This window comes from Diadema setosum, chromosome 7, assembly GCF_964275005.1.
Source record: "Diadema setosum chromosome 7, eeDiaSeto1, whole genome shotgun sequence".
Lineage (NCBI taxonomy): Eukaryota > Metazoa > Echinodermata > Echinoidea > Diadematoida > Diadematidae > Diadema > Diadema setosum.
In genome coordinates this window covers 16,607,005-16,630,164 of record NC_092691.1, presented here as the reverse complement: position 1 = coordinate 16,630,164, position 23,160 = coordinate 16,607,005, and the positions used below count along the sequence as shown (strand labels likewise).

General features: G+C 36.3%; 1 protein-coding gene across 1 annotated transcript; it reads left to right on the top strand.

The window, feature by feature from the left end:
- Positions 1 to 11,073: 11,073 nt before the first annotated feature.
- On the top strand, positions 11,074 to 20,569 carry LOC140231042 (G-protein coupled receptor 54-like). Its single transcript, XM_072311197.1, has 3 exons — positions 11,074 to 11,424; positions 13,663 to 13,798; positions 19,842 to 20,569. Exons 1-3 carry the CDS (start codon positions 11,074 to 11,076, stop codon positions 20,567 to 20,569), a joined length of 1,215 nt encoding a protein of 404 aa, XP_072167298.1.
- Positions 20,570 to 23,160: the final 2,591 nt, after the last annotated feature.

The following is a 23,160-nucleotide window of genomic DNA, read 5'->3' as shown; positions in this document are numbered from 1 at the left end:
CGGGAAACTTGGCTTACTGTTGCTGGAGAAGTCCGCCGCAAATACAATATTTCATTTCGCTACATTTATTTAAACCTTTTATACATGATTATCTAAGTCATTTGAATACTTCATCTGAAGGTGAAATGTATATAATTTTTCTTCCTCCATCTTCAATGTATTAACTGCGTTTTTTTTTTTAAATTATACAGCATTTTACTTTTATTTGCTTTTTCATCAAAAACTCTGAATCATGAATGAATTCAATATGGATCTTGCTTGAAGAATTTGGCCTTTGCACAATTATTCTTGTACCCCCCTCCCATTTTGAAATCCACGAAATTTGCCTGGAAACCAAATTGCAAGTTATAAGAGTGCAGAGAATGCTAGAATGAGCAAATTATAATATTTGATGAAGCCCTTTGCCAAATAATATGTCGAAAAATGACAAAGTTATTGTCAATGCAATAATAATAACAACAAAAACAACAAAATGAATAAGAAATTTATGATGTTTGCCTTTATTGTGGTGGATTCACTAAATGGATGCATTTTATGTGATGTGGTATATACGTTCTTGAATCCACGAAATTGAAATAATGTGAAAAGACACAAGAATTGAGATATCATAGAGTCAACGATCAATACAAAAAGCACAACACGTACTCGATTTTAACTAAAACGTTTAGGAAGAAATTAAGCTCTCTGTGGGTTTAGAGTTGATACTTCGTTCTGGGACATTAAATATTCCCGTTGCATACGCATGCACGTTTATAACGCCACTATTGGGTGTAGGTTTACAGTAAGTAGATATAGACCTACGTACACCACTGAAAGATCACACCGTTATTATTTCAGGCAAAATATTGCATTTGGAAAAAAAAAAACTGCTAAGATCACGAAAATTCATGCTTTCTCTTTCATATATCTATATGAAATACGAGTGGAGGTAAAACCTCAAAACACATTAAATATAGAGCTATCAGTCTGTTTTTCTATAGTCAGTTTGTTTTTAGATTACAAACTAGACTGCCAAGTACGATGCACACACTATACCTAAGCCAGACAGGATGGCATGCTATCAAACGTTACCGCATGTAAAATGTGTACTAGTAACTATTGTCTTTAAATCTGATTTCATAGATCTATTTGCTGTTTCAGTTTATTAAGGCCATCATTCACTCCATCCCCCATCCCACCCCTTTCGCTGCACCGTGTTATCATTATTATTATTAATTTTTTTTTTTTTGGGGGGGGGAAAGGGGTGGAATCTCTTCACTCAAATGATAATGATAATGATAATGAATAACATTTATATAGCGCTTAATACTGATGTTTCTAAGCGCATCAAATCGGGGGAAAATAATATATATAACGTAAAAACAAAATACAGCATTATGTACATATTATGATAACGACAGCAACAACAACAACAGCAAGATTAAGGTTGTGTAAACAGATGAGTTTTCAACAATGACTTAAACCTATCAACATTTTCAGCGTTACGAATATAAAAAGGGAGTTCATTCCAAAGAAGTGGGGAAATAACTGAAAAGGCCCTATCACCATAACGTGTACAGGTGCGGGGACCACGTGATAATTGGAGAGCGGAGGAAGAACGAAGAGAACGGGTTGAAGTGGAGGAGCGGAAGGAAATTAGATCTTTAACATAAGATGGGGCAAGATTATTACATATCTTGTAAACAATAAGGAGGATTTTAAAAGTGATACGTTGATGGATGGGGAGCCAGTGGAGGGATTGGAGAACTGGAGTAATGTGGTCAGATCTTTTTGTAAGGGTCACAAGCCTAGCAGCTGTATTTTGAATTCTTTGAAGTGGTGCAGTACTTGAAGCAGGGAGACCAACAAGAAGGGAATTGCAGTAGTCAAGATGAGAGGAAACAAATGCGTGAATGAGACGTTCTGTGGAAGACTGATCCAAAGTAATATGCACTTATGATATATTTTCTTGGATTTTCTATCGACCTTTGTATTATGAAAAAGTTACAGAAATAAATGAATGCCTGAACACTGCTGGCAACAGAACCGGGAAGAAGAAGAAAACGTTTTGGTTGACATAAAAATCTTTAAACAAAAGCTTCAAAAAGACCTACCTGGCGATCCGCTCTGTACAACATGTACTCACCCCCACCCCACCCCATCGCCGGCATGCTAGAGCTCGCGTCCGGCGTTGCCCCAGACCGCACCAGGCGCATTATGTTCGAACCCTCCCCCTTTGCATGATCACCCCCTCTCCAATCTAGAACCTTTCCGCGCCCCCAGAAATAGTCACGCATCCTGCAAGAAAAAGATGTCCTAAATTCTCATCTTGTACCCAAGGCAATAGTGCGCCGTGGCCCACCATGCGCCGCTTGTAAAACAATTACCGTGTCAAGCGATACACTTCGACGACGTTTGTCCATACAAGCAAAGTAGGAAGAAGGTGGGTAGATGTTTGGCAAGCAATACACCCATTAATACATATACATTATTTTGCCGAGGGAACTCTTATCAATTGAAAAAGAGTCGATGCCTATTTATCGCCAAATTGAGTAATAGTAAGCCTACAGGGCACAGATTCCAGATCTTATACACATAACACTGGGCATTAACCTTGCCAAAGAATATTTCTTACTAAGGATTCTGTTAACATTTGCTATTTTCCATTCTATTCACACATAGATATGTATGACTTCAATTCTGGATCATCGTTTGATTTCACGTAATCTGACATTGGGTCGAAGTCTCGAGTAATCATCTTTAACATTCTGCCTCCAGTTTTTAGAATGATAAACCTATTTATTTTCTTTGACTAAGGTTGCTCATTTACCTAAATTACACTTCAAAAACTGCCTTGGGGATAATTCATACAATGAAGGCATTTTGGAGTAGCCACTCGAAAAGTCAAAACACCCTTCAACTCTGCTTTTTTACTGCAAAGGTTTTCTCGCGAAAAAAAAAAACACCCAACAACAACAATAAACCAAACAGAACGGAAAAGAAAAGAACCAAACATATCATCAAATGACCAGGCAGTATTCATGTTCATCTTTTTTTCTGTGTATATAACTCTTTTATTGGTACTGCCGTTATAATTGTCATAACTATTATAAATATGAAGAGAACTCTCAAAAACGATATTATTTCTCATAATATTAAGTGTGTTGCTCGTTGTCCTGTGTATTTTCTACCCCATTCAACACAGTTATAATTGCCACCAACCTCTACCTGTTTCATCAAGACAGACCGATTTTACGCTAGACCTAGATAATACACTATTTCTCTATCACACCAGGGCCCCGTTTTTTCAAAAGATAAATCGATTCTAAATTTCCTTACAACACAGGCTGCCATAGACTTACAGTTGAAATCAACAATATAATCAATTTCAACTCTTCATAGTACAAGGCCCAGATTAGGCGTTTCTTAGGTCGATTTTACTTGGTGTCTTTCTGGCATTGCCGTAAGCACTGGTTACTGGTCGCTTCGCAATTCAACACTGGCATTCTGAAATCAAATTATTCGTGGTATGACGAATGACATATGTACGTGTTTGCTCACAAGACAGGACAAATAATCAATCTATCAAGTAGGAAATCGGGCATACTGCTCATTATCTTTTTCGAAGTTATTGCCCAAGAATGGCTGACAGATGACTGAAGGAAAACCGTCAAGGATGCAATAGATTTTTGTTCAGAGTGTGTTCCGAATTCATTCCTATAAGTAAAAACAAAATGCGAACATTACTGCACCATAATCAATAAACCCTTGACATTGTGTTAGATTCCTTTTCATGATTTTATAGTTTTCAATATAGTTTTTCGCTCTCACAAAATTAAAGTACTTTTTGTTCAAGGGTTTGATTTTGGTTTTGGTTTTGGTGGTTAGATTAAAGACTATTAGTACACGGAAAAGATTTGTTGCATTACAGTCAACGGTGTTTTGCGTGCTCTCATACCTACATTGAACTGAGTACGTGGACTCGCGTTGTTGAAATGAACTCAATTACAAAAACGAGGGATATTAATTCGTAAACTATCGAAGTCACAAAAGCATATCAATTTTTCTATCTAAGCTGTACCAAAATACGGCAAGCAAATAAAACGTTACACACGGCAAATCGTAACCAGAGACACACTGACCGATTTTCCACTTAACAGGGCACTTAAAAGGGAACTAAAGCAGTAAACATGTTCACACACAAAAACTTTTCATTGAAACATCGTCATGATAGAGAACATTTGCCGTCAACTTATTTTACAATGCACAAAAACTCCGGCAGTGATGCCAATTTTCTTTTTCAGAATCAATGTGAAATACTTATTCAGCATCTCTAAAAGCTCAGTCCATATAACATCATGTATCTCCATTATGTTCCATTCCATCTTATTGTATAGATATGCATACATATCGTCACTTTATTCGGCTAGATTGAGTCGTGAGAAAGTCACCTGCAAGCACTTGACTTGTAATGACCTGATCACAAACATTATGCATGTGTGATAAATTCACATTTGAAGTGAGAAATCATATCCCAATACAAGGAGAGATCGTTTTTCTACAATCCTTGCCAATGACACCCATTTTGTTCGTCTGCAGTCTATATTTGAATCTTACTCATACACTAATAATTTTCCGTCTCGAATGTTGACATTCTCCGGGGGAATCGACTTGGCAAAGGTTGCGATAGTCAGCGACACCAAATATTTGCGGCTCAAAGCCTGACTGTTAATCAAATGAGGAATTGCACTGTCTTTTGATATGTGAAGTTAGTATACAGTAAAATAGTAAAATGTTTCATTACACTTTGTCTATCCTTCACCATCTGCAATATCTGTATTCTTGAATATGGATTTTGCAATCAGGAATTCAACACCTAAGAATATACTTACAAATCATTTGCAGCATCTTTTTACTCACTGTATAGTAGCTGCACTCCTTCTTTGCACCAAGACATTAAAACAATACCAAATAATATTTACCCTGCTCTGCTTGAGGGTAATGATTATTTTTAATAATGATAATAATAATAATAATAATAATGATAATAATAATGATGATGATGATAATGATAATACTACTGCTACTTATAATATTAATATTGATAATAACAATAATAATAATGATAATGATGATGGATAACACTTATAGCGCTTAATACGGAAAAACTATTAAATCAAAACACAGCATTATGGGACACTTGACAGTGTCCTAATTCGCATGGCCATGTGCGGTCCTTTCTTTATTCGTTCTAAATGATCAATATCTTAATCACATATTCCCTTAGTGAAGACGGCGTTACGTTGATGCAAGAATGTGCTTGCATGGAAGTTGATAACCGCAATCAGTGAAATATTTGGCCAAATTAATGCAAAGACAATAAAACACTGCAATTTGTAATCATTCAGCATCTTACGGTTTTCGATTATACTTTTCTGAAAGACAAGGCAAACACCCTTGTAAATCAAAACTTTTAACACTAGAACTAAATGTAAGGGAAGGTAACGCAACATCAATATGCATGAATTAGGGTACTGCCATCATCGTTTGCACGTGTACTTAACACCAGGACATATTCAGAGATCTACTCTTCTCCGTAAGTTCACGCATACTTGAAATTCATTTTGAATGACTTCACGTTTGGATGGATCAATGTTTTAAAATGTCAAGTCATCATCTTGAAGCAAGGTTTTCACGTATCAGCAAATTTGGTTGACAGAAAATATAGATACTGATCCCTCGGCTAACTACTTATGGGGAGCTTCTTCAGTGTTCTTGTTTCAGAGCAGGAGAAAGCTAAGCATGCCGTACGTACGTCAAGTGTCTAATGGAATGTGGTTATTTATTCAGTGAGGAGTCTTCTGGCGCACACGTTACATTAATCGGCTCTTCATCAGTTATCTCTCATCCAAGCCTTGCCGATACCTTTCAACTCCATGAGGGAGATTCTCGAGGGAATCCCACCCAATCGTCGGGTCTTCTTTTTTCACATGAAATTGGAGTCGGTGTAGAGATTCGCAGGTCGTACACTGCGCATCGTCATCAATCTTTGCCATAACTCGTGGTTTAAGCGATGTGAATCGTGGTGCGGCACTTCTCATATAGCTCAGCACTTTGCATTTCTTATCCATGTCATTGAATTGAATTTTGGTAGAAGGGGAGAGATAAACATCATCGTTGAATGGTTTCTTCACATTCAGCTTGTTAGTTCACTGACTACCCTCTGATTGATATTAAATTTCAGACATATCATTCCTTTATTGTGTCTTATTGATTCCATGCTTAGTCTCTTTCCTTTCAAATGGTGCAGATTATCAGTTGGCAATTATGTAAGATAATAACTCACAACGATACTAATATGAAAGTGTGTGTGTGTGTGTGTGTGTGTGTGAGAGAGAGAGAGAGAGAGAAAAAAAAAAAAGTTCTTCGGAATAGTTCACAGAGATATTCAGGGTATATCCTCCAATGCCCCGGCAAGGATATGAGAAAATAATTCAATTATTTTTTTAATTATTATTTCAGTGACTACATCAAAATGTTTGATATACATAATTGAAAGATGCAACTCTGAATGCTGATAGAACACAAAAATGGGAAAATAGATTTGGCAAATGGAATGATGCGGTCCTCCTGTGCTCTTGGTAAACATTATTTAATGTATCTTATTGAGAGAGTTCTTGTTGCGCTTTTGTTTATGGTAAGTTTGTTATACAAACGGCTACTGACGGTTTGATACAAGCTAATCCAGTAATTCTGATGTAATAGAACATCAAGGTTCACGATGATTTCATTGTTATAGCTGTGTTGTTTCGATCCATTTTGGCATATCATATCTACATGTTTTCTCGCGTGAACTGAATGTATTGGTATGTATTCATTTCATTCTTTGTTTCATTTCTAAACAATATACACTGTACAATATGCACATGTATTTCACAAACGACGAAAATACATTCCATTCCAGGCAATATGATAACATTTTGGATATTTTTTTTTTTCACAGAGGACTGGAAAAGAGAATGGAGGGGCGGCTAAAAGCGAACTTGTATGATACTCTCCCTCAACTACAGTACATTATTAGGATACATATACAAAATTTACAAAGTAAGAAAACATAAAGGAAATTACACAGTGCAAAAATGCACTCATTATGATATTACTGGTAATATGACGCACGCACACCAGCGCAGAACACGCACACACAAATACACAAATGTGGGGTCACCAAGTAAGGAACAGTAAAGAGTGTGAGGGAAAGAAAGCGATACATATAAGTTAATGAAAGCACAGTATTAAGAAATTCCTTCGGGTTTTATACGATTCATTACATTTACTTAAATCAATATTGAAATTGCTCATTACAAAACATTCTTTATTTAAAAAAAAAGTATGGTATAATTTTTCAATGGGGTATTAAAAAAAAAAACCTATACCCTTCATTACCATCTAGGGCCTGTATTAAGGCCATATCATAGTTTATTATATCTTATAGCTATATTATATACTATATCTTATTAAATTCAATCAATGTTATCAAATCATAACCTTTTTTATTATACCGCTCATGAAGAGGGGCAGTTTTATCAAAAATTCATATCTATGTTAGCCCAAAACAAGGAAAGGATTTCAAATTATAAATTATTGTTTAATAGACTTTATCCACACTGAATGTAGCCTATTCCCGAAAAAAAAATCTCGAAAACCGCGACTTTTTTTTAAATCTTTGTTATTATTAAACTGAGTCGGGCATGCTTTGTATTAAGCCTGTGGAAAGTGTTCTTTTTATAGAAACGTTTGATTAATCTAAATTGTGAGAAGGTATTATAAGGGAGGCAAAATTGCATTATGCCATGTACATGTATGTTTAGAAATCGGCTAGGCTGCAGGGCACAATGGCGACTGAAACCATGCAAAGAAAGATGAGAAAGTAAAACCTTGTTATCATCAAAATCTGTAAACTGTTTATCTTGTACGCAATGGTAATAGCACTTCGGACAGATATGAAAATTGCAATGAAGTGGTCATTTAGTTTCTTTCTGATTTTATTTTTCAAATGAATGAAACATTTCTCAAAGTTTGTAAACAATGATAGAATATCCGCCTCATGTTTTCCAGACGAATTTGATTGAGTTCCTAGAATGATCTCTTTTTATAATTGATGACTGAGATGAATATATTTGAATCCTTCAATGTATGAGTACGTAAATGTATACATAATATTATGTATAAGCGTATGTGCATAAGTTGTTGGTTGAAAACAAACTACAATTTCCACGTATGTCTCATCTTAAGCGCTTTTTTTCCTGTAGTTCTCCGATAAAACAATACATGGAAGGGTGTGTACGAATATGAACTAAAAATATACGAGTTTGTGTCCTACGGGTGATGGGCACTCTCCACGCTTTGATCAATTGGTATTATGTCCTGTTAAGGATACTTATCGCTCTGCCATTTTTTTTTCACTCTACTTTCTGTATTTTCAAGGTTGTCACCAGACCTTAATCTTTTGGTAACCCGTTAAAAAAATGCTAAAGATATATAATGATTTATTCGTATTCGTGATATTAAAAGCAATCGTGCTGTTGGTATACGCGTACATGGTTTGTACGAGTGAATCTTCAGCAGGTTTCTGTCTATCTTTTTGTTTATACAACTGTTTCGTCACTGATGCAATCACAATTATTACTCTCTTATTCACTCAGCAAGGTGAATTTCTATTCTCTTCTTTAAAAAAAAAATGTTATTTTCCGTCTTCCTCTTCTTCCTTTGTGAATAATGGTTGGGTTTGCATATTTGAGTTTGTTTGATGTCATTGATTGTTTTCTGTTGGTAATTCGTAACTGAGAAACACTTGCACGATTTTACCCCCGGCAATAGTCCCCTAGGACATTATCTAATTCCCATGTGTATCTTGCGTAGCAATGTCTAGCATATCTTGACAAGCGGAATCTCAATGTCCTGAAAAAGAAACAACAACTTTGGTATCTCAGTTAGTTTCCCTACCACGAAGATGTCGAGAGAGAGAAGAAAGTCTCTAGATGTATCATTCATGTATTTATTATGTTGGCATTGTCTTACCCAGGTTTTGTTACCAGAGTAGGAGGGAATGCTCTAAAGAAAGAAAGAAAAGTATTGACAGAATGATATCTCGCGATGTTTAACCGCCATTTTAAGTATATTGCAGGAATTATAATGATGATGGTAATAATCTATTAAATTTGTCAGAAGGCCACATTTACAATGGTAGAACTTTGCATAAAACATTCATTATAATAAGAATCCAATTTAATTGTTCTCTTTGATTTATGTGTTATATTTTGACACACACCATGTCGCCGTAAGACTCAAATTTTCATTTGAATTCTATGGTCTCAGGATTTCCTGTTCATAATACCACATGGAATTAGGTTTTGTAACACGCAGCGCATTGTATAATTATGTTTGCCACCCTTGAATGTGAAACTACTGATGATAGGCGTGCCTCATTAAGGTTCTGCTGCATTTTTAAAGGGATGGTACAGTTTCTGTTGAGATGGGGCTACAGGTTTCTAAGGGGCTTTTTTAATGATTTTTTTGTTTTATGAGAAAACTCTTACGAAATATGAAAGAGCATAATTATTTTTATAATCTTAAGAGGAATTCAAAGTTTATTTGATGAAAATTGGTTTTGAAATGACTGAGATATAGAGATAAAAGGTATAGAGATAAAAGGTATGATCCACCTTTTATTGGGATCGCTTTGTTTAACTTTGTTTTTGGATATCTCAGCCATTCCAAAACTGATTTTCATCAAATGACCTTTTTTATTCCTTTTAGAATTGTGCGCTCTTTAACATTTCATAAAGTGGTTTCTAAGTATCTTGCAAAAAGTTAAGGGCGGAATCCTTACCTCAACCAACACTATACCACCCCCTTAAGACACAAGGGTATACTCTGTCCAAACTTTGGCCAAACTTTGGTCAAACTAAATAATTTATGTGGAAAACATTTTTCACGTTAATTTGAGCTTTGTTCTTTTCTTTTCTCTTAGTATATCAATGTAGTGTTCATTATATGAATACTTCCACCTAAGCGTTGTACTACGAGATAGGTGACTCTTGGTGAAACACGAAAGTTGTACATGTAGTTTATCTTTCGAATTCTATGCATTGATTTGATAAGATTCATGAAACAATCTGTGCATCATACAGATGGTGACTGGCTTGAAAGGGGACATAACAAATGATTCATCCACAAGTGTAAAATACTGTTTCTGGATTATGGTAATTCCCAAGTCCTGAGACTTATAAACTTTCCCAAATAGCATGTTAACACAAAGATAAGAACACTGTAAACTATCACGAGATTAGTCAAATCACTTTTAGAGAAACGCATACCTTTAACTTATTTCTTTTTTTTTTAACGCATCACCAACAAGCCCGCAGCTCGCTTGTCATTTACACACAACGTAATCAGCTTCAATGTGCGTACCAAAATTGCTTGCACGTGGGAGAACATTGCCAAAGAGTATTCTGTCCATGGGAGAACGTTATAAATGGTCGGATTAGACGTGGCCATGTTTATCAAATTGATAACTGGTATTTGACTACCCCAAAGAATAGTTACAAACGTTTTTCTCAATGTAGCTTTGTAATAAATATATTCGTGCTTATCTAAGTACTTTCATCTGTATTCTAAATAACATGCCTCGATCATTGCAATATTGTTAATTAGAGCGAGAATCTAACCTTTACCCTACTTTGAATAAAAAAGAAATAGAGTATAGTCTCAAAATGGATCATAGTTGCTGAACTAAAGGCTTAAGCAGGAGACATATCGCTGAAACCACGAAAATGAGATAAAGTCGAGACCTTGTACATCAGAGCAACTTGGAAATCTCAGGTAGTCCTTGCAGTTTACCACGCATTTCGATTGTCACCTGCTGTGCTGATAGAAATTACAATCTTCGGATTACATTCAATGAACATCGAATGAAACGGTGAAAGAAGGCCACAATCGTTTGAATCCCTCGCTACTTTCTCTCCATTGATTCCTTTCCTTTTACAGCGGGGTACTCATCGTTCTCAACGATTCAGCTAAGCCACTTCTGCACCAATGGAGGATGCATTACTGCCCTACGATGACGGCACTTCATTGTCATCTTCTATCTTCAATTACTCCAACTTACCACCGCTTAGACCGACGCTTGGCCCGACCTCAATCATCGTCCCCATGATTCTCGCCATCGTCCTCATCGTGGCTGTTGTGGGAAACTCGTTTGTCATCTACATTGTTCTGCGATATCGGAACATGCGCAACAGCGTCACCAATTTTTACATCATGAACGTGGCAGTGGGCGACCTCGTATTCGTTATCGTGTGTGTGCCCCTCACGTGCTTCCTCTATGCCCACTATACATGGACTTTAGGTAGCTTTATGTGCAAATTCAACGCTTTTGCTATGACGGTACGTATTTAATCAGAAGTGGAAATTTAGTGCAAGTGCATCTACGTATTTTAGTTTTGTTTCCCCCCCCCCCTTTTTTTTTGGAAAGGAGATTGTATTCAAAGCCAAGTGGGAATCATAAAGCATAAATACATGACCAAACAATCATTTGTCTTCAATGACTAAAATCTGCTTCTCTCCCTGAAAGAGTTTCTATTTGCTACAGAAACATATTTACTCTTAATACTATCGTAAATTAGACTTATTTGGGTTTTTATCTTTTACTTTTTGTTGCTTTATGAAATGCGTTGGCTTTTTTTATGTAAAAGGGGCAAAATATGTGTTATACAGATTAAGCGTATACTATTAATTATTGCGTCTTATTAACATACTTTGCAGACTAGGTTGTTAGCACGTAATTAGATATACTGTGTTCAAATCAGACAAGGGGAAAACTACCTAAATATCTCTTGACAAGAGAGAAGATATCCTTGAGAGAAGAATATCTCCTTGCACGGAAAAGCATGCCAGTTAATCGTTGAGCCTCCAGGACAGAGATAATCGCCGATGGACAAAATATCCCTTTACTAGTTAATAGGGTGAACATCAGCCTAGAGTGTACTTTGGCTGATTCGTCGTGTAAAAAGGGAATACGTCCAGGAAAGATTAAATTTTTCCCGGCGAAATGACCCCGTGTGATAGGATAAGACACTGTCGCAATCAGATTGATTAAAGCAAAATGTTAAAGTACCTAAGAAGGGGAACATATGGGAAAAGGATCTGAGCTAAACAATAATAATAAAAAAAAATGTATATGCATATCTATACACAGTGTGTGTGTGTGTGTGTGCGTGTGGGTGTGTGTATATGTGTAAGTTGATAGCTGGGAGACTGTTATAAAAAAGGAGAAAGACAGTATCGGAGAATTAATTGAATGTTGTGTGAATTAGAGAGACGTAAAGGCACATACCAAGAAAACTATAGGACAAACAGCCTAACTCCGATCAAACCAGGAAAATAAAATCATTCCATTGTAGTGAGTGTATTTAGAATGACGAATAGTAAACTGAAGCATGGTAGCTTTACATCTGTGCGAGAACTTTTAAATGACTGTTGCTAAAAGCAAGAGATAGATAAATGATTAAATAAATAAACTGGCAAGGGAATTTCCAACCGATTGGTCTCGACAAGTTTAAATAGTTTTATGTAACGTTAACTAAGAAAATAGAGTCATATAAAATTGCACCTAGAATCACCACATTCTTTATATCATGTAAAATGATTTTCCGTATTTACCTTATCATTTCGAAATGCCAAATAGATAAATAGATAAATGATAGTAATAATAATAATAATAATAATAATAAGAATGATAATGAAATTAAGAGCACAGTGCACATCATTTGCACAATCGTGAGTGTTATAGATGGCGCTCGGTACTGCTTTCTTAATTGTAGCAGAGTATCGACAATATTTTGTATTTTACAACTGGTCTTCTATATTCACAATCAATTCATGTAACAAGACAAAGCAAATGCAGTACAGTAAGTTAAAACAATGAGTCGCAACAACACATGAAAATTTAATGATTGTACCAGTTCTTGTCTGTTTTGTTGCCCCTTATCTCTTTTGTAATGATGCTTCAAAACTCTTTTCACCTTTATGAATTATATGGAAAGAAGATTAGAAAAGTGGTTGGCAGACAGTCCACAGCCCAAAGCGATTTACAAAATGTAATCCATCACAGTAACACTCAGCTTCCTACCGGGGATCTATTCATGCATCTAAATAATGAAGAACGATGCTACTAAAAGCATCTGGATGAACAAACAAGCGCTCTGCCATTGATTGAAGCCAAGAACTTTGAAAATCGCATTGAGCAATCCACCAGACCACGGCAACTCTCATGTCATCCAGAATCAAATCCAGTTCACTTTATTCTTTCACAGCTGCCGTTCAAGAAAGATGATAAGTGCCCGTATTGATTTGGGGGTTTTCTGTCAGGACATCCCCTCTTTTCTATGGTCGCCAGGGTTAATTCATTGTGATTTCAATTAAAATGGTGTTTGAACACGTGGTTCCTGAAATTATTTCGCTCCTGATTTTCCCTCACAAACTCTCCTCTTCTTCTTCTTTTTCTTCTTTTTTTCTCTCTCTCTCATTCTTTCCCTATCTATCTATCTATCTATCTATCTATATATATATTCATCCATCTCCATCCTCTCCTTCTCATCCATTATATTCCTCTTCTCGAATTAGGTCTCTGTGCAAGCAACATGCGCAACCCTAACAGTAATGACAGTGGACCGCTATTACGTCATAACCCATCCCTTCACTTCACGTCAGACCAGGACGACGTTTCGCGCTGGTGTCATCTGTTCTATCATCTGGATTGGTAAGATCATCATAATTGTGTAGTGGTATCGTAAGGACTGTCTGTTTAATTTTAATTCTTACATCGAAGGCAAAGACTTTTAAGAAGCACGATTTACACCGAGTTGATGGAATCGAGAGGCAGAGAGATTGGGTCTCCAATTGGATCAGGTATTTTGTTTTCAGTGCTTCAAGTAGAATTTTAAAGTGGACAATCATGAACCTCTTACTTAATCAAAACTAGTGTAAAGTAGCAATGACTTCAATAGTTAACGAGACATGATGTCACGAGTGGTTAATTTGAGGCAAACTTCTTCCTGACATTTATTTCACATGTCGGCATTCTTTTTTTGGCTTCCGACAGAATAGGAAAGTATTTAATACGCAGCATCAAAGGTTCATTTATAAAGTGCTTCAGGTACACACACAGATGTGGTAAAAGATACTGAACTCATTTCCGAGACTCTGATGGTTAAGAACAATTGCAACATAGGTGACTCCGTTAGATCAGTATTAGAGATATATATCTGCGTGAAATAGGCACGAAGAGACGCAAGTACTGAAAAGGTGCTTTTACTAAACAGTTGGCAACGCCCGCAACTAGGCTGTTAAGCAAAAGCCCTGAATAAAAGGGCATTCACACAAACAGGGCAGGGAGAGGGTTTGATAAACGTTTTGTAAATATCCGTTGCCTTGCCTAGGTGGACTTATGAGAAGTCAAGTTAATACATGTATAATTCTCAATGTTCTCACAACAATTAAATGAAGTGTCCCTTTCGTTTGGAGTTTAGAGCAAGTTGGCGTGCAATAGAACTCTCCATTTCGTGCCTTAACGCTATTTTGAAATATCAGAGGTATTTCAGCACTGAATATGCTATAGGCCTAGTATATAGCTCAGTATATCTGCTTGGATATGGACTCTACAATCACTACATATGCTGTATAAAACCGCCACAAGTATACGCGCAAGTCTATCACAAGAGTTAAAGAAGAAAGGTTAACAGACCAAGAAATAAATTTCTAGTTACTCTCCATGAATATCTTTTTTATGAATTGATTGTTTCAGAGGTAGCATATAACTCTTCATACTTTGCACTATTTGTTTGATTGCTATAGTAGTCATGGTAGTTGTACAGTTCAATGAAGAGCCGGGAAGAGAAATACCCAGGCGCTGTATATCAGTTTGTTCAAACTTGGCGCCACGGCAGCCTCCCTCCACCAAATTGTGGTTGCGGTGTCCGTCCCGACAGACATTAAAATAACTTTCTTCGATATTCTCATCATAAGCCATCTTATACCCCTATAACTGTCACAGTGTGCCCTCAATGACATTTCTATGTGTACCATAACTAAACAGTTCTCTGACATATTTAATTGCAATTACATGTACACATATACATACAAATTCAGAACATGTGAAAAAGGATCCCAAACACCTTGCTAAACTTACAAGAAGCCTGACATGCAAATTCTTTCAAAAGTGTATATTATATGGGTGGCTGCAATCATTCCGGATTTGAATTTTGTCTCCCCTCCCCCTAAAAAAAAAAAGAACAATGTGTTTGATGCAGTGCTTATTGCGTATAGGGATTATTGGGAAAGACGTATGGTCTACTTGCAGTGAAAGCCAACGGCTGGAAGGATGTATGGACAACTAGTACTAACGATTACTGGTATCATCACTTGGAACTGGGCTTCCGGGCTTCTTTTAAACAGGGACAATCCAGAAGACTGAGAAAATCTGAAAAAAAAAATGTATGAAATGTGTCCTGTAGCGTGCCAATCCGATAAAATGATAAATTCAGTCGATATACTACTATACGAAAAAAACAAAACAAAACAAAGCTGCTGATTGGTTACCTATATAGGGTAGGAGACTGCCAGGGATAGGTAGTAAGACCACATGCAAGTTCCTCATACCAGCTTTCATACTGACCGACCAGCTGCTTCTGTCAACGTTTGTTGGAGCTTTAGATTTAGTGAATGGATAGCTTGATGCTATAGATATAAGTATATAAGTATAAGAAAAATTCAACTGAATTCAAAAGATAAAAATTCAATGTGAGGGGATTTCAGTTCAAGCTATTAGACGGGGCGATGTACATTTAGTAACATCTGTTAAAGTTTGATTTTGTGAATGATAACCTTTCCTATTTTCAATTAGAAAGGGAGAATTATTCACATCTATTTTCAAATTGTGTTTGTGTTGAGCCGTTGTGGCAACTTCTTATTGAGTTAATTGAGCATAATGGTTTAGTTGACTCAGAGGATATGGGCCAGATGGATATCTTCTTTGGATTACAAGGGGGTGTAGATTGAATTAAATGTATGAATGCTTTGATTACTTTGATGAAATTTGTAATATTTCAGTCAAGAATAGGAAATTGTTTTGTATTTTATCGAGGAGGAAAAGGAAACTCCCAGAAAAGCAGGAAATTAAGCTTGGGTCCCACTTGCAAAAATGGGAACATTTGAAGATTTTGTTCAGATTGGTTCATTTTAGAATTTATCTTCGTAGTTGGTAGGGAGAGACGAACAGATCGATTTTCTGAATTACATATTTGTTTGTCATTTTTCTTTTTTTTTTCCAGGTTGGTCTGATTTGGTTTTCGGTGAAAACCCGTCTAGGAAACGGGTAGCCATAATACGTGAGAGTGTGCTTAGGTGCGCGTTTGTGTTAATGTGTGTACGCATATTTGTTTTTTGTCGAGTGTTTGTGTATGTGTGCATGTGCATGTTTCTTTCGTCGCGTTATGTTCTTTTTTGTGTGTATATTTCTGGGGCAATTTATTTGGTGAGCAGGTGGAGGTGAACAGGGTTACTTTTGATGTGTGTAGAGATGTTTCAAGTGCGTGGGGTGGGGTTAGGTATAGTTGTAGATAGAGCGGTGAAGTACGGTAATGGCTTGTTTAGGATGGTTAAATATGGATACCGTTTCTTTTGGTAAATGAGGCAAGCATACGCACATGTGATTATTTTGATTGTTTAACAAAATCAGTTATGGGAGTGAGGGTAGGGTGATAGGTTAAAATGAATAATGAATTTCGTTCACTTAATTAGATTGTGACATTTTAGTTCGCTGCAGGCTTTCTTGAAATGCTGTAATTCCAAGTGTGCATTTTGTGCAATAAAGATGATATTGATCACTTTGATCAAGTTGACCAAGACAGTTTTTGTTTTGTGTTATGAGATTTTTGAAGAAGTTTATATCACTTTCGTATACACGGTATGATTTTTCATTAAAAAAAAAAAGAATGTGATATAGCTCACAAGTGAGAAGAATACAGCTGCTTAGATTTGCTTATATTCGTTTCACTTTGAACATAATGTTGATATTGAATGAAAATCAAATAGGGAACATCATAAAAATAGTGTGTGTGTGTGTGTGTGTGTGTGTGTGTAAGGGGTGAGTGGTTTCACAGGTAGATCTCTCTCCATGCCCAGACTGTAAATGCGAATTTGAGGGTGAACAGGCAAAAAATCGTAGAATCTACTGGCCATGTATGTTTTTGTTTTGTTTTTGCGCTGTTCCCATAATTTGAATGCTTTTTCATACCATAAATATATGTCTTCATCATAGAATCTAGGAAGGACTGGTGTCTTCACTACGTCCCTATTCAAAACTATAGAAATATCATCCAAAGCACTGGTATAGTGCCTTCGCCGATGCCATCGATCAGTTCTTTCCAATTTTCAAGCAAACACGTTCGTTCATAACATGTTGCGTTCGATATGTCCTTCGGCAATGATTTTTGGGGTCATCACTTAGCGATCCATCGTAGGCATACTATTCTTCAGGCCTCCACCTAGAGACTGAACTGGAAATGCACGCGTTGTTTGGTTATTATTCAATCTGATATGTAGCTCGTTGCTCCCCATAAGCCAATATGATCCGTTAAAGTCACTTGAAACAATATGAGATTAATCATTCAAATCACATAAGTAGTAAGTGTTTACCCTTCATTGTTATCAGAACCTTCGTTATTGTATGGAGGTACAGTGTATATGTATCATCTCGTACTATGCTTTACCGTTAATATTTCTGATGGACCTTCTCAGGGAATATAACCAATTAAGGATGAATCAAAACGACGACTAGCAAAACAATAACTAATGAGTACACCAGCAATTTACGGATTTGGTGAAACTATTAGGGAACGAAGAGATTGTCCCCAAGAAAAAATATTCATATTACCTTAAGTTTTTCAAGAACGAGTTCACATTACATTTAATAAACATAAAAGAGGAATGAGTATCGTTTACTAAGAGAGAGCTCTGATAGGTCTACATCTTGAAAGTGAAGCAAATTTTGTGGAGCATAATTATTTCATAGCATCTGCTCACATTATGCATTATGATATATTGGCCTATACACATACACGAGCACATAAATATATATATATATATATATATATATATATATATATAGCGAAGAATCAAGAAATAAACTAGTAATGCATTATTTTGCCAATAAGAATGAGTTTATTGAACAATGAGTTGTTCAATAAACTCATTCTTATTGGCGAAATAATGCATTACTAGTTTATTTCTTGATTCTTCGCTATATTGGAGCCAATACGTGAATTCGCAACATATATATATATATATATATATATATATATATATATGTTGCGTATGAATGTATGAATGTGAATGTATGAATGTATGTGAGCGTGTGTATATGTGTGTGCATTGTTAAGGAATTTTTGATATTTGCAGAATTCATTTCCTCACATTTTATAGGAAAAGAGCTATTAGCCACATACCCATATCTTGCGAATGAATGCATAAGATATCAACATTTTGTAAACTGTATAAAAACGTAGAACGAATTGTTTATCATAATGACGAGGACGCCGTAAAGATTGCCGCGGATCAATATAAAGTTTAAATATTGAGCTTTGTGCATGCTAATTTGGAGTACTTGAACTGGTTGTACTGAAAACTCTTGAAATCGACAAACGTCGGTACACACACACACACGCATGTATGTATGTATATATATATATATATATATATATATATATATATATATGTGTGTGTGTGTGTGTGTGTGTATGTGTGTGTGTGTGTGTGTGTAACAATCCAAACCTGTTGCAATACCTATACCAATACGAAAATCTTTGTTTCTACGGAAATCAAGCAGGAGTTCTGGGACGGAGAAAAAACAAGATAACCATATATATATATATATATATATATATATATAAAACTATCATCCACATCTCTGAAATTTGTCTGCATGAATAAAATTCGTAACAAATTAGCACCAGTCGCTCTTCTAGTTTTCAGTTGTTGGGTTTTTTTACCTAGAAAATGGAAATTCTCGTTTTTTAGTTTTTAGAGCAATGCCACTTCAGTATTTTAACGCAGGAAGATCTAGAAGGGACTTCAACATATCCTCCTATGTTTTTATTTCTCTCTTTTTTTATGGCACTGAGGCCAAAGAGAGAAGCCAGTTGGGAGTAGATAACATATCATATAGTTCACGTAATGGTGTAAATCTCGAATCCAGACCATTATACGAATCATCGAAGAAACATTTTATAAATCCCCCTAGATCTTGCGATACGATTAATAATTTCCGCTTTTGTGGGTGTTGTAACTAATTGTGTATACCAGATGCTTGTGTCACTACACGTAATCAACATTCAATTAAAGTTTTTTGTTTGTCAAAATTTTCGTATGCAATGATGCTTTTTGAAAGAAGGCCTCATTATTGAGGGATCATCCTATGCATCTTTGGATTGTCAACACATTGCAGAACGGAACGAAAAAATAGAAAGATGAACAGAATGAATGGGATAGGATATTAGTTCTCATGTTCTTTTTATTCACTTTCTTCTAGTTTAACCGGCAAACATCTTGACATCGTGCAACGGAAAAGTGGGATTGTATCGGTTACTTATTTTCACCCGGTTTTTTTCCTTCAAATCTCTTCTTTTCCCATTGAAGTTGGTAACTTTAAATGTGTAAATGTGTAAATTGATGCCCGTACTTTCAATTCCATTTTTTTTTTCAATTGCTTTAAATCTTGAATGTCATATTCGCTTACTTCCCTCCAGTGTCTGGTCTCATGCACATCCCGTCCACCCTGGTTTTCGGCACGACTTCCCCGGGTGTCTACCTGTTCCAGGACGCGGAGATCATCCTCTGTACTACCACACACAAGTCTGACAATTTCATCAAGTACAATTCATTGTACGTCCTTGCCGTCACGTACGTCAGCCCGCTCGCCATCATCAGTGTGTGTTACGGCCTCATCCTTGCCCACCTCTGGAAGGTCAGCCGAAGTGGCATGATCGTCTCATCGACCGGTGGAAAATCCACACATCGCAGAGGGCGGGGAGTGGACGGGTGTAACAATAACTCCACGCACCGGAACCACTCAGAGGGATCGTCCGTGCAGACAGCCACCAAGAAGTGGAAGACAACGCGTATCGTCCTCATTGTGGTCATGCTCTTCGCCATTTGCTGGGCGCCTATTCACGCCATCAACCTGTGGAACGACGTAGACCCCAACTTTCCACAAGAGAGTAATCATGTCTATGCGTTCAGAATCTTCGGCTTGATTTTCTCCTATGCGAACTCGTGCGTCAACCCGGTCGTTTACGCGCTGGCCGGGAATAGTTTTCGAGTCCACTTGCGTGAGATGTTCCATATCAAACCGAAACACAAGCCCGATGTCTGCATCAAGTCAGCATCGAACTCCGCCGCCTTCTCAATGCAGCGTCACAGCAGAAAGAACTCTCACACAGAACAAATGTCTATGACCGCTAACACGTCAGTGTAAATCATGTATTCCTTGCCAAAAAGGAAATTTGACACATCACCAGATATCCGGTGTGTAATTTTCAAATTCATAGCAATGAGAATGTTTGTACAATTACACATGTCAAGCGGACAAAATGGTCGTATTGTATGAATGCTATTACGTATGAAGTTTAGATTTTTAGATTTTTTTAAAGATTTTGTGGATGGTAGTCCAAATTGCGCTATTTTGACAGTAAGTTTGACAGAGCATATCAAATATTACTTTCGGAAATGACTTGGAGAACTTGCATCATCTTGCATTTATCAAAGTTATGATGCAATTCTGCCATGCCACTAGTGAGTCTATGTTTCAATGAAGAAAAAAAAAACACATAAAGCAAGAGTAACAATTCTTCAAACTTTTGTTTGTCTTGATGCTGGGTCATTTTATTTTTCACCTGCACCAGTTAACAATTTTGTTATACGAAAGAGCATAAGATCATTCATAATCTAGTCAATAATTGCGCGCTCGTTCTAACCAATTGGAAATTCCAATATTAGTCATGCAAGGTGAAAAAAAAAAATCACAAAATATTGACTAGCCTGTGATAAAGTATTCAGACCCTACTTTTGTATATGGAAATGTTTAAGTGGGAGGAGTGAAAATAATATTAAAAATCTATATTCAACTGAGTATACTTGTAGTGTAAGAAAAGATAGTTTTGCCATATCACTTATTACAATGTATTTTGTCAATTCATTATGTATATTTGTATAAAAGAAAAATATAATACCACTGTGGTTATTGTCTACTGAGTATGTATATTTAAGAAATGGTACCAGCAGTAATAAGTCCAATTTGTCATCTTTTCATTGTGCTATCGTCAACTGTAATCGTTATCTATTTGCGAGTAGTTCACCATCTATTGATAACGAATGCAAGCATAAATGTTTCTTTGATACCGGAGAAATGAAGATCCGGAGATCAGAATAGTATTAGGTTAAGTACAGATATATATATATAAATATCAGAAACTGCATCTAAACTTGAAATGATTTCAGTACACTGATCAAACATCTAACTATAACCTACTTTCGTATAATGATGTCAAGTTCGTTGTAAGATATCATATATCTTCGTGTGTTTCTGCTTAAAGTATGTCCTCGCGAAGAACTATGTTTGAATCCCGTGATTTTTTTTTTCAGTATCTGTAAATGTGAAATATTGATAGAATGAAGAAATCTTCTAGTACAGTGACGATCGGCATGGGCGCCACTGGTACAATGGTGGCTTGCTAGTGGCCAAAAGTGCAGAATGAAGAACGAATGATGGAGGTGTGCAGAGTTTATGATATTTATTCGTAACGCTTGTACATTTTTGTAAATATTAATTTGCAGTTCTTTTAACGCACACAAATTTGACGATTTATTGCGCTCGCCCCGCAACATTCTTGAATAATATCCCATATGAAACAGAAGTGTCCACATCTTTAAGAAAAAAAAACTATAGGAAATTACAGCATAAACAATCACAAAATTTCACCTCAAGTTGAATGAAAGCCATTAGGTTACAAGTAAGCTGTTGCTGCAGTGTCCATAAGCACTTTTGCCAATGCTCATCAGATCAGCTTTATAAACCATTGACCTTGTGAAAGACCGATCAATACGGACATTATTACTGAAACTTTAAGAATAACTGTCTTTTATTCTCCTTATCCTATCACCACGCGAAAATTTTTCTTAAAAAAATCATTAAATGCTATGGCTTGCTGAGCCCATACAAAGGACCTCCTAATGCCCAATGGGTCATGGCTGGTTATTCCCATGATGTATCTCTATTGTAATTCTAAAATAATATCACATGGAAATCTTTCTGGTAGACAAGAATAGTTATGTGACGACCGAGGAAGTTGCGTAATACAGCTTAGTCATCGAATCATCCGAAGACTTCGTTCGTCTTCCAAGGTATTTCATCTTTAATTTCAGTGCCAGGTGAAACTGTCAGAGGTAAAAAAAAAAATGTCAGCAGTTGCCAATGGCGACGTGTCAGAGTTGCATTTGAAAGTATTGAAATGTCATAGTCGAGTCATGCAAAAATGAGTAAACTACTTCAGTATTAATGCAGCTAAAGACAGCAAGAATGAAACTGTGCAGTTGTTGATTATGGTATCTCAATACTACCCATCCGTCTTACTGTTTAAGCCAATGCAACATTAAATAAGTCAGTTTGCAGTTTAGACACAACGAAAATAAACTAACGGATACACGAAATATAGGTATGGTATTCTGTTGTTAGACACAATGCTTCCTCCAATGCAATGGGTAACGATATTATGTGCAGTTCGGATGTGCGTAATGGGCCCAACCTCGTAACTTGTTCCCATCATGATGTCATCTTTCGAGATTTCACACCTTATAGCTTTCGGTAAGACTTTGGGAAGTCAGTGAGGGGTGGATAAAATTGCATAAGAAAAATTGTTGATAGTCTAATGACTTCATATTGCTAAATGTGTATTCTCGTGATTATAAGCTTTACAAGAATGAATGTAATATACATGCTCGTATGATTTTCTTCTGACGAGTACATTTAGTCAAGCCGACTCGATTGTGTTATATCCACTTTTTTCATGA

Excerpts from the sequence above, each read along its gene's own strand:
- LOC140231042 (XM_072311197.1), top strand. The coding sequence starts at position 11,074 with ATGGAGGATGCATTACTGCCCTACGATGACGGCACTTCATTGTCATCT. Across the intron at positions 11,425-13,662 it reads TCAACGCTTTTGCTATGACG|GTCTCTGTGCAAGCAACATG; the intron begins GTACGTATTTAA and ends TTCTCGAATTAG. Across the intron at positions 13,799-19,841 it reads CTGTTCTATCATCTGGATTG|TGTCTGGTCTCATGCACATC; the intron begins GTAAGATCATCA and ends ACTTCCCTCCAG.